This window comes from Nicotiana tabacum, chromosome 23 (genome assembly GCF_000715075.1).
Source record: "Nicotiana tabacum cultivar K326 chromosome 23, ASM71507v2, whole genome shotgun sequence".
NCBI lineage: Eukaryota > Viridiplantae > Streptophyta > Magnoliopsida > Solanales > Solanaceae > Nicotiana > Nicotiana tabacum.
This window is the reverse complement of record NC_134102.1, coordinates 61,486,213-61,498,837: the sequence shown is the minus strand read 5'-3', so window position 1 is coordinate 61,498,837 and position 12,625 is coordinate 61,486,213. Positions and strand designations below refer to the sequence as shown.

At 35.1% G+C, this 12,625-nt stretch overlaps 1 protein-coding gene across 2 annotated transcripts; it reads left to right on the top strand.

Annotated features, from left to right (window-relative positions):
- Window positions 1–5,534: 5,534 nt before the first annotated feature.
- LOC107762816 (uncharacterized) lies at window positions 5,535–11,732 on the top strand. Of its 2 annotated transcripts, XM_016581208.2 has the most exons (3): window positions 5,538–6,080; window positions 11,202–11,287; window positions 11,437–11,732. In XM_016581208.2, exons 1-3 carry the CDS (start codon window positions 5,630–5,632, stop codon window positions 11,575–11,577), a joined length of 678 nt encoding a protein of 225 aa, XP_016436694.1. In that variant the 5' UTR covers window positions 5,538–5,629; the 3' UTR covers window positions 11,578–11,732. The 2 variants fall into 2 exon arrangements, with proteins under 2 accessions (XP_016436696.1, XP_016436694.1); XM_016581210.2 differs by lacking the exons at window positions 11,202–11,287; window positions 11,437–11,732 and adding an exon at window positions 10,237–11,195 and having other exon boundaries at window positions 5,535–6,080.
- Window positions 11,733–12,625: the final 893 nt, after the last annotated feature.

Here is a 12,625-nt window from a genome sequence, read left to right as displayed (position 1 = left end):
CCGGGAGATGTATTAGAGAAATGGGAGTATTTTAGAGAGAGGAGGAATTCCCAAGCACTTTGCTCATCAATCCTTATCCAGTCTTAAAGATTTAAGGGAATCACTCACTAGGCCACTACCTATTCGGGTAAGTTGTCCGCAATCTTCTATGTAAGTTTGTTACGGGTCTAAGTAGATCGGGGAATAGGATATATGGCATGCATGTTTCGATAGAGGGGTCTCGTAGGTTGTTGTATTACCCGGGATGAATTGTTGGTTGATATTTGTGCTGATCACACGAGAAAATATAACATCTCCTTAAACACTACCGCCGCCGGTCATTTCTTCTCCCAAAGTCCCATTTTGATTTGGTTTTCTATTTTTCTAATGAACCAATATCCCTCGCACTTATTTCCCCTCCCAAAGTCCCCTGAGATGTAGCAACATCAAAAAGTGGCTTGGCCCACTTGCTTTTCTTATAAATGCCAATTTTCTTTAGGTCAAAGTCACATGAGAATTGAGATGACCAAGTAATGTGGGCTTTGCCCATTTAATTAACTAAAATAACCAATCTATATCACTTGGTTATGTGTAATTAAATTTAATCCACTAAATAATCATTTCTCTACTTCATACTTTACCTATATAACTAATTTTCAAAGAATAATTATATGAATATAATCAATACCCGTTTCGATATCTAACCCATTAAAATTAGTAAATTTTAATTAAAAAATAACTTTAAAGCTTATTCTTAAAATTACGGGTATTACATTCTCCCCCACTTAAAAACAATCTTCCTAGAATGTCGTATCAGAGTATTCTTGAGTCCATGAGTGACCTTAGACCCTTGGCTTTCTTACTTCCTTCGGGATCCAAAATTTTGGCTAGCTCTCCGAATTCTTAAATTTCGGCATTTTTTTTTTTTTCGAAACTGAAGTTATTTAAACATTTACAACCAGTCTAGACAATGCAATAACATCATGTACATCCAGCTACTCCATCCAATAACATACAACATTACGGGACATCAACATACACGCCAAAGCTCTTACACATTATTATAAGCGCAGGATCACATTACTCAACAATATATATCTTGTAAATGGACGTAGCCTTTCTGATAGTAACTTTAGATTCATAAGTCACTACTAGAAATTCGGCAAAAACCGATCAAGGTCGATCGACCAACTTTGGTCGATCAAAAAACCGACCAAAAAACCGACCAAAGTTGGTCGGTTTTTTAAAATATTTTTTTTAAATTTTTTTTTACGAAACCGACCAACTTTGGTCGGTTTTCTTTGGCGCAAAAATGCGGGAAACTATTTTTGAGTCCCGCAAAATTTATGTTTCAAGAAACCGACCAACTTTGGTCAGTTTTTTAATTAAAATAAATAAAAATTAATATTAAAAAACCCGACCAAAATTGGTCGGTTAATTCGGCCGGTCATTTAAAAAAATTGACCAACTTTGGTCGGTAATTTTACTTTTTAATAAAACCGACCAACTTTGGTCGGTTATTTTCATGCGAAAATATAATTAAAGAGTATAAATCAAATAAAAGACAGTCTTAAAACAAAATGTACCAATGATCTAGTGGTAGAATAGTATCCTGCCACAGTACAAACCCCGGTTCGATTCCCAGATGGTGAATCTTTTTTTTACATAATTAAAATACCGACCACCTTTGGTCGGTTTTGTTTGCAATATATTTTTTTTTGAATTTAATTGACCGACCAAAGTTGGTCAGTAATTTCCGACCAACTTTGGTCGGTATGCCTTTTCGACCACAAAAATACCGTCCACACGTAAATGGTCGCGTTTTGGTCGGTTTTTGGCCATTACCGACCAACGTTGGCAGGGGCGGCCCAACCTCATCGGAGGCCTAAAACAAAATCTTAATAAGAGGCCTAAAGCAAAATCTTAATATATATATATATAATGAACATCGTTTTAAAAAAAATTAGACAAGTAAAATTTAATGAACATCGTTTTTAAAAAAATTAGACAAGTGAGGATGTGGAATTAAAAAAAATGAGAACTTAGTTTTATAAAATACAGAAAATTAAATGAATTTAACGTTGATTGCATCACAACTGAAATGGAAGAATCCAGAAAACATAAGTGACTCCTTTTTTTTTAGTAAGTCCCTTTCTATATTTGGTAACAATTCAACTTTAAATTTTTTTTTACCATTATTGAGATGATTTCTAGCCCAAAAACTTCTATGATTTATTTAAGATTACAAGTTTCAAAAGTCTTCCTTTATTTCATAAAATCCATGTCCAGTCAAACACTTTCATATAAATTGGGACGGAGAGAGTATAATTTATGTAAGGAAAATAAATAATAAGTTAGATTATTAGATATAGTTACGTGACCAACTAATGAATAGAGAAATATAATTAAGTAAAAAAGTAAAATAAGATTGACAGAAAACTATTTTAGTTATATTAATTAGAGGAAGAAATCGAGTTATTAAAAATTAATATGACAATAAAGAAATAAATTTATCAATAATAAAAGATAATTATATAAATAATATACTACTATATATAGAGAAATACTAGTAATTTTGGGGCCCTTAAATATTTGGGGCCTTCACTTGCTTTAGGATTGGGCCGCCCCTGAACGTTGGTCGGTTTTTTTGGTCGGTTTTTACTGGATTTCTAGTAGTGAGTCAAGGTAAAGCCAAGACAACTTACAAAAACATTTGATATTTTGCTCTTATTCTCAAATGAAAGCAGCATCGCGTTTTCAATGTTTAGGCAATCTAGATGTTCCAAAGTTATCTGATCTCAAACTTTGTAAACATTAAGATAGGACTCTTTCCTTTTTAATACTAATCTTAATCTCTTGTACTTTCCAAGGACTAGGCCCATAACTTACTATATCACCATAGTTATCATTAAATAAATCTTTATTTGGACTTTAACAAACATCAAAACAACTCGGAGTTTTACATTCTCCCTCCAATATGACATTCGTCCTTGAATACCGGACTTGAGTCATTTCTTAAGCTGAGTGAGGAACTAAGGCCTTGTGCCATTACCTTGTTCCACTAATGATCTCATAGCTTCAATGGTAGTAAAAGTTATCTTCATAGCTGAAGAAATTCTTAATCTCATGTCATGCATTGCTTGCATTTATCCTTCGTCCACCCTTAATAGTCAGTACACCAATGTATTATGTAAAAGGAACTTAATAGGTTGTTGATAACTGTCAAGGATTAGAGAGCTAAGGGGATGGCTAACAAAATGGAATCTTGTTTGCTAACAACATGCAGCAACAAGATAAATAAAGCAACGCTTAAGCAAAAGCATTAGCACATGACATTGATAGTTTTTTGAAGCATCCTAATAAGTACAGGAAATGTCGTAGTCTAATAATAATTAGCTAGTCACGCTGTGTGTGCAAATCACGTTCACTAGACTTTTCAACTGGCTTGCAAAAACTTGAACTCAGAGAGTTAACTGTTGTAGCTACAATATCGACATTGCAAGAAGTAGAGTTTTAGTTTCACTTCAAACTACCTTTGTCCATATTTGTAATAAAATCTATTTGCAGGACAATTCCTTCACTGGCGCTTACTATTATGAAAGAACAACAAGTGATGGATCGTTCACATATATAGCATTTAAAATTTCTCACATTGAGAAGTGGAAAGTAACTTTAGGTGTAAGGCCAATCGGGCGCTAGTCAACTTTTTGAATATTTCATAAAGCCTATTAAACTGAATTCTTATTTTATTCTTCCTTGGCTTTACGCTTACTTTCATGGCGGAACTTTTAACACTAAGAAATCACCTTTCTTGAATTTCCTTTAACTTTTAGTTTCACTAGTCCTCATATGACCTTGACTACTAAGAGTGGTTTTCCAAGCCTCTTCCCTTTTCTTATAATCTCATGAGTGAGAGCTAGGTCTACAACTTGTCACAGGGTTCAAATCATTCGACGAGTGATATAAATCGCCGCCCGCATAAAACCTCAAACGATGCTATCATCCACTCTAAGTGTGAACGAGGTGGTTCCATGCCTCTTAAGTCTTTCTCCAAACTTAATCAAATGCAACTCTTCGTACTGTTTTGTCTCACTCTTGTACTTGCATAACTTATCATTCAGTAGATATATACAAAGGAGTTTTCCCTCTATACATTAGCTACACATCAGGAATATAACTATATCTACCGTCCAAAGACATTAATGTGTTTTCTATTTTTTTAGTGTTATTCTTTACTCTGTAATAACTGTTGTCCATTTGTAAGTGTAGCTGTTGGAGAAAACTCTCAGTGTTGAGCTCATCGTGCAGCTCCTCTCTATTTCGATTCATGCTTAAATGCGTACAGGTGATAACTCGTGGGATTACACTGTATAAAACTAATGGCGAGTTAAGATTTTTTTTTTGCGGTTATAAAATAATTTGGTCTTGATTGCGTGAATCCTTAAACTGTAAGAACACGTGAACACTCATCGAAAGTCGCTCTAAATCGTTGTTGCTATAAATCTTGGTTTCTCTTCTTCGAAAACCCCATCATCGAGCTACTGTATTCAGCTCATAAACGGTCTTTATTCTTCTTTAAAGGTGTATACAATACCCCTAATTAAGCACATACCAAGTGCCCATATATGAGCTTAAGCCCAAACTTACATTATTATATAAAAATTTGCTCAAATTTTCAAAAGGAAAATATCAATTTAGCCCTCCTCGTGAGCTGTTATTTAATTGTGAAGATTCCTCTAAATATATATAATCCAATCTCCTTTGTGCTTTACCTTTCTTTTACCCGTTGTGATCAAGGATATGTGTACATAAATTTACATAAAATACAACTCTTTAAAGATTTATTTATATTTTCTACTACTGCTTTAACAAAATTACTTTTAGTACAACTTACTTTAAAATCTTACCTTTTTAATTAAATTATGTACAACTTTTTAATTCCTAAAATCTCTCCTTGAGATTGTCTCTCACCTAATGATATCTCTTATATTTATAAATCTCAACGCCATTCCCCTTAAATAGGGATAGTTACCATATTTTTAGAGTATATTTTTAACATATATGTTGTACAATTTGTAATTCAAAACCAAGTTGTATATTATGAAATATTTTACAAATCCTTAAGTAACTATGAAAATTTCTTCAATCTGAACATTGTCTTTACAACCACTGTCTATGATTTTCTGGGATACACGCTTATGAAATACTGGAGTATCTTTCACTATAGAAATTGTGGGGAAATTGATAGTGATAGATGAGAGAGAATCAGAAAGAAATATCATTGGGCGAGAGATAATCTCAAGGAGAGATTTTAGGAATTAAAAAATTATACATAATTTAATTAAAAGGTAAGATTTTAAAGTAAGTTGTACTAAAAGTAATTTTGTTAAAGTAATTGTAGAAAATATAAATAAGTGTTTAAAGAGTTATATTCTATGTAAATTTATAATATTTTTCAATATTTAGATAATTATTTTATTATTATTCATAATTATTTTCTCACTAATTAAATTTTATTGTTCTTTCAAATAAATAAATATTTTGACCTGTCATACTTTTAAACCTTTTTGCTTTACGAGTTGATCGAACCAAAGAAACAAAAGCTCATCTGAGTTCCAGTTGAAACTTGAAAGTTTAAACTCAAACTAAAATGACTGCCGCAGAAAACAGCCCCACCACTACCGGCGCCACCGGGACAACCACCGTAGACGGCGGCGGAAACGACGGCCTTGTTCTTTCAACCACCGAGACCATACATTCGTTTCTCGCCGGAGCGTCGTCTGACGTCGAACTCTCCGATGACCTTAGAGAACTCGCGTCCTCCCTATGCGATCATCCCACAGTACCATACAAGCGTCTGAGGTCGATTTGGATCGGTTCTAATCCATCAACACGACCCGATCTAATGGGCATGTTATCCGAATCCAATTTCGTGTTTTCCAGCCCAAAGCCTAGAGAGAAAAGCGAAGAACTCAAAGCTCGGTTGAGGAAACTGGAGGAAGCTTCGGAGAGAAAAGCGTATGATGAATTGGTGAAAGATATTACTCCTAAGAAAGTTGTCGATGAACCCTTTTCTTCTTACAAAGATCAAATGGGCTTTGGTAAGTTCTTTTTTTTAATGATCTATTGACCCATATGAAATCTGTTAGCATTCTATTTCTTAATCGAATGATATCCTTTTTCTAATGATAAGATATTTACAAAGTTTGGTGTGATTTTGAGTACACTATAAATAAATAAATAAAGAATGGATAGTTTAGGAATTTCTTTTTTCTAGGAAAGTGAACATAATTTTGATTATTTGAAAGATAGAAATTGCGGCAGTTAAAGGGAAAGTTGGACTGTTGGCGTAGTTTTAGTTGGGGATATAAATATTTTTGTCACCTATTTCCTGTTGCTGATGTTTGTATTGCTAGCATAAGATGATGGCTCAAGAGCATTAGCATGGGTTAGTTGGATTTTGGTTGAAAAGGTGTTATTGCTGATGCAATTCATCATTTTATGAGATGAAGTTGGTTTAAGGCTCACTAATGTCTACACACACACGTGGTGAAACACCCTTTGAGTGGACAAGAAAGGAAGGATTTTTTGGCACAACCTTCTATTTCAGACCAAGGAGTCGACTTCCAATCAGTGCTGTCAAACAGGCCAGAAACTATATGAAAAACAGGCCAGAGTGTTTTGCGTCGCTTAGGCAGCGCTTCAGTTCAGATTGGTGCTGAGATATGGGTAGTGGGCATCACTGACTGACTGATGTTCTTTTTATGGGAAATTGGCCTAATTGACGGGTGTTTTTAAATTTAGCATTTCAAGTTCCTTGCTGTAAAACCAATATTGGAGTAGGCTTCTTTGATAACATGGGACTGCACATAGTGATGATTAGTTTATAGTATCCCAGTGCCCATTATAACCACCTGAGGTTGGAGGAAGGATAAATGGATCCAATGGTGTTAAATTGGCACTAGAGATGTTGGATGGAGAGGGAGTACGAAATGGAAAATCTTGAAACTGGGGATGAAATTCGTAGTTTCAACATGAAGAGGATGCATCAAGTACCAAGAATTTGTAAATGAATTGCTCTTCTTTTTTGTTTTCTTTTTTTAAATGAGTTGCTAACTCTTGATTTCAAATTTAAAAGGAACTTCTTCTTCTCTTCTTTTTCTTTATTTTGCTTTTGTTTGTATGACAAGTCTTTTCCTAGTTTTGTTTTAGTCAATGCCTGCATCCATGGTTGCTACATAGAGTATGGTAATTTATGAATGTTTTTCTTTTCTGCTTATTATGTTTGTGAAAGAGAAAACAAAAGAAAAGAAGAGAGATAACTGCTATTGAATTGATTGATGAATGCGAGGGCTTCCTATAAAATGGATACATGAAATTGGAATATTTTCCTAATTATCGGAAATAGTAATTGTTTCTCTACAATATTTTGTACAATTATGACATATAGAATAAAATTTGGAGACATTCCAACATATAGTTGCATTAGTTCTCTTGACTTTCAATGCGGACTATCAATTTTATGGTGGTGAAGCAACTTGATTTTGTGAAGTGAAACTGGAATGCTGAGTCGAGTATCTGAAAAAAAGTTGTTGCTAAAGAAGCAGTTATTTGAACAATATCGTTGCCGAAATGTGATAAAAAATAAAGGCAAAACGACCTCCTGGCCACTTAAACTTGCACCGGATTGTTAATCCGGTAAACTAACTTATGCGTTTCCCATTAAGCACCTCTACTTTACAGAATAAGGACTAATAGACACATCCGTCTGAGCGTGTTCTTCAATCGACGTAACACAAATGACATGTCATACATTTAACCTTTTATAATTTGACATGTGTAATTTGTATGTCCCACTTTTTAATTTCAATTTATCAAATTTTTAACATATTTTTTTTCTCTTCTCCTCCACCACAACTGAGACCAGCAAGAATTATAAACCAGCAAAAAGATTAGAAATTCCATTTCACTCTGCGGCTAATTTTCTTTTTAAAAAAACAAAAAAGGAAAAGAGAGCATTGACCATATCGGAAAGCTTCTAATAGTGACCTCGGCCATAAACTACCATCACCCCCTTCATTGACAAAAATCATACTCCAAACACTTAAAATGTGAAGATGAGAGTCTTTTTTCGCCAGAACTTCATAACAAAATCAACCGTCACCATCGGAGTAATGACCAGATCGGAGAATCGATGCGATTTCCTTCTAGCCGAGTTATGGGTTACCTTCTTCTCTCTAGATCTTTATACTCAATTACAAAATAAAAGCTCTAATTTCTTTTTAGCTAAAGTATAATAACGAAAAGAATGATGAGGGGGTGGGGAGGAAAGATTGGGGTGAGCGATGGGGTAAGAAACGGAAAGAATGAGGCAAAGGGTGGTGGGAACGATGGAGATGGAGGGGGTGGAAACGAAGGAGATGGGAGAAATTGTTGGGATCTTTTTTTTTTTTTTTTTTTAATCTTTTGTTATTATGTAAATATTTTTGTTTATTTTACTATTTTTCTATCAAAACTACTACATTCTCGCGCCATTTAAGTGTGAGTTTCATGCAGTTTGGCCATGTCAGCAATGTTTCTTCCGTCTATGCATAGTCAACGGTCAGACATGTTTATTACTCCTCACTTTGTAAAGTAAAGGTGCTAAATTGGGAAACTTATAAGTTCGTTTACCGGGTTGACAATCCAGTGCAAGTTTAAGTGGCCAGGAGGCCGTTTTGCCAAAAATAAAATTGAGTTGGTACCATCATCAAGTAGATCTGAATGACGGCGGTGCTACTATGAATCGATGTAGCGTAATTGAGAATGAGGACATGCACGATGCCAACTTGACTTGATCGTTTACAAAGACAAGCATGCTGCTAGCTTGACTGAATAATGGTAGCTGACAGTTGACGGTGTTAAAAACTTGAATGTGCAATAATATGACATTAACTGTGTGACTGATGACATGGTACTGATGGGACAAAAGTAGACCACTGACATGACGGGGCAAAATACTTGACAAATCATCTTTACTGATGACTTCAGTCATAAACAAAATGAATTTTTGACTTGTCAGGTAGGTAATGTAGACCGATAATATCAGCACTAGAGAACAATTAGTAGTACATGTGACTCGTGAGACAATGTACCAGTAGAGACTTGAGCTCTCTGGCTGAATGTGTGAGCGAGTGTGGAGAAATTTGAAAATGAGAGTTTAATATTGTGTATAACAAAACGAACCTTTATGATGTTAGAATTGGGTCGAATGATGGAGAATATCAAAGAAAAACATGACAAGAGATGTGGTATCACTGGATTGATCATCGGAAAGAAATAAGAATGATAAACTATAAAAGAACTTTGAATGACACCTCTGTGGTAGGCAAAAGCTACTTAGATCTCTTGCAAGATCGTAGAATCTTTGCTACCATGTGAAAAGAGTGAACATGAGAGAAAATTCTCATTGAATTGAGTGACAACATTGGGGCTTATGATGTAGAAATTTTTAAAATAAAAAACTTCCCTGATTATTGGGATTCCTAATTATGGAACAATTTTTTGGATCATTTGATGTAATATATTTTCACATTTAACCTGTACATATAGAATAAAGTAGACACATTCTAGCATAACTGCTTCGGTTCTCAATTTTTAACAATGATTTCACATTTTTCTGAGAAAAGGTAAGTTTTCTAAATGTAACACGAAATGTGCATCAATACTTATAAAGATAATCCAGTCTCCATATCTTTATCTATCCAATACAGCGGGGATTCTAATGTATCTAACAAGGATTTTACTTCAGTGACAAATTCTTCTTTCCACCAAAAAGAAAACAAAAATATACAGTTGTTGGCGCTGGCTTTATTTTCAAAACATCTAGTATTCCTTTCTTTCCAAATGGTCCACCAGATTGTAGCTGATATGGTACACCATCATCTCTTTTGCTCCTTCGACATACCTTTTCTGTACCAGCTTCTTGACAAGTCAATGGTACATCTTGACTATGTTACTCGGACTCTTCAAAACTGCTGCCACACCCGTGTCAGACCCTTCAAAAATGTATTACTTTTGGAGGATCAAACACGCACTCAATGATATTTTGAAGAGTCTGAGCAACAATAGCATCTTGGCATTGTCCAATGAATGTCCAACAAACTCTAAAACAGATATTGTAAAGCTACAGGGCAATGCAAAATCAGGTGGTGTATAATTTCAGGCTTCATTCCTCATAGGTAACATCTGGCACATAACTGGAGTACCTTTTTTCAGGAGGTTTTCCTGTGTTAAACATGCTTCGTTTGCAACCACCACAGAAAGCATACTACTTCCAACGGTGCTTTTGTTCTCCATATGTTCCTCCATGGCCAGGTGTTATGCCTTTCTTCACCAACAGTCAAAAACTTATAGTAAGAGCTAACAGTAAATGAACTTGAGCTATGCACCTTCCAATATTCCTTTCATCATTGCTGGACAAGGTTTGAAAATCTGTCGTCCTGTTTATCTCCCTGTCATTATGCTTTCTTCTGAAGCTTAAGTTCCGCTCATTCTGCATTCTGCAATTGTTGATTTCACATTCCTCCTTAACGAATGTAGTACTTGCGGACTTGACCTATTGTTTTTTCAGCTGAATGTTAGATAGAATAGAGGCTTTGGAGAAAAAGTCCTAAAAAATGTGATGTGTCCTTTTTAGAACTTGGCCTCTTGCTTGTGTTAATCTGTGTGTGTGCATGTGCGTTTTGTTGTGAAGCCAGTGCTTATTCTGTTTCCTCATCTTGCTACTTTATTGAGTAGTACGGCAATTCTTGGGAGAAGTTACTGACTGTTATTTCATCAGTTATTTAAACTATACAATTCTTGGGAGAAGTTCTAGTACTAACTGTTACTTCTCAAGTTATTTAACATTAAAATCAAATCCCATAAGCTGCCTTCTTATGAAGTGTATCATATCACTTGATTTGTTAATGTCAATTGTGAGTTGATACAGTTGCTGCATCCTGATTTGACCATGTGACTCTGAGAGAGTCCGTAGTGAACTAGGTACCGCTAACTTGTAGCTTGTGTACATGAGCTTATAGTCTGTGTTCTCTACCAACTTAGGGTATTTCATTTTCGTTGCTTTTCCGCTCTCAGGTTATGTTCTCTGTTAGCGTGTTAGGTAGATTCTTTAGAATTAACTAGATGTTGATTTGCAGTTTAATTCTCACTTTCTCAGTAGTTATGGTCCGTTAGCGCAGGTTTACATGTCGCTCTAATGATGTTCACTGGCTATCTGGTGGGATATTATGCATTCAGGGCATTATGTAGTCACAGTCCAGCAATGGTAAGTTCTTCTGTTGAGTTAGTCATAACTTCATTTGATACAGGATCTATATGTGGGAGCAACCAAACTCTTCATTCTGTTTTTGTCTTATACTCTGGTCCTGTACCCACCTATTGAAGTTTAATTGCTATCTCTTACTCTTTCTTCAGAGTGCTGCCGGAGGCATTCTTGGATTGGTTGGTGGCATGCTTGTTGAGACACTTCTCTTTATTATTAGAACTTCGAGTCAAGATAGAAAACCTACTAGAAAATCCACTTCTTTCACTTCGAAGCAGAAAAAGAATCAGTAGGCTTCATCACAAGAAGTTGTTCCTTTCTAGCTTTCTGAGAGGAGTAAATCTTTCTTTTCTTGATAGCTTATTTATTTCACCGCATGATTTTTTATGTTGTAAAAATCAGAGTGACGAGCCATGCCCATAAAGTATTCTTCCCCCTTCCTCTTTAAGTCGTGTAGAATTGTTTCTGCTCTTACAAGCTGCGTATCTTAAAAATACACAGGAGTACTTATTGTCCCAAAAAAGATGATACTGAGGGTTAAAGCATCTATTTCAGTTACGAAAACTGTAGTACTCTTGCCGTCTAATGATGGTGGACACGTTTAAAGTATGAGGGCTATTCAATTTTAATAGTATTAAAATGTGTATCAACTCCTTCTCCTTTTCAGCGAAAAATTATGTATTTAAGTTTAAATTTCTTATTATCAGAATTCCTTAAGATGTTTGGAAAATTCACCAACAAAGGAAGAATTATTTGATTATTCAAATAATAGTAGTGTCATATGAAGTAGGATACAGTTATTAGTAAGTATGTTTTAGGAGGTAAACCACAAAAGAGGCGAATTTCTTATTTCACTTTTGAGTGGGATACTTCCATTCGAGCCAATACCTTTTGGTTGTGAGAGTATAATATCTCCTAACACCCTCACCATTGTCATCTGTTGCTAAACAATCAGCTGTTCCTTAATTCCCTTCTAAAAGGAAATGAACAAAATGTGAGGTGACCAATTAGGAAGATGCAGAATGTTATAGAAGCCGATGTTTCCAAAATAGTCCAACTAAATGTGAGAGAGCGCTCAGATGTTGGTTCAAAGACTATCACAAGAAAAGAGTATCCCTCTGCACAAAAACCATTTCATCTAAGGCTCCCTTGTTGGATTTTGTGTCGACGAATCTACAAAATAAAGGAGTATCTTGGTGCACTGGCTGAAGCACTTGTCCTTGTACCCTGCGAAAGAATATAATTTTGTAAAAACCCGACTGGTCGTTTTGAGTGTTCGTATTCTGTTCGGTGATTTGAGTTCTAGAAATAGCTTCATATGTTGTATCACGATTTGCGTGT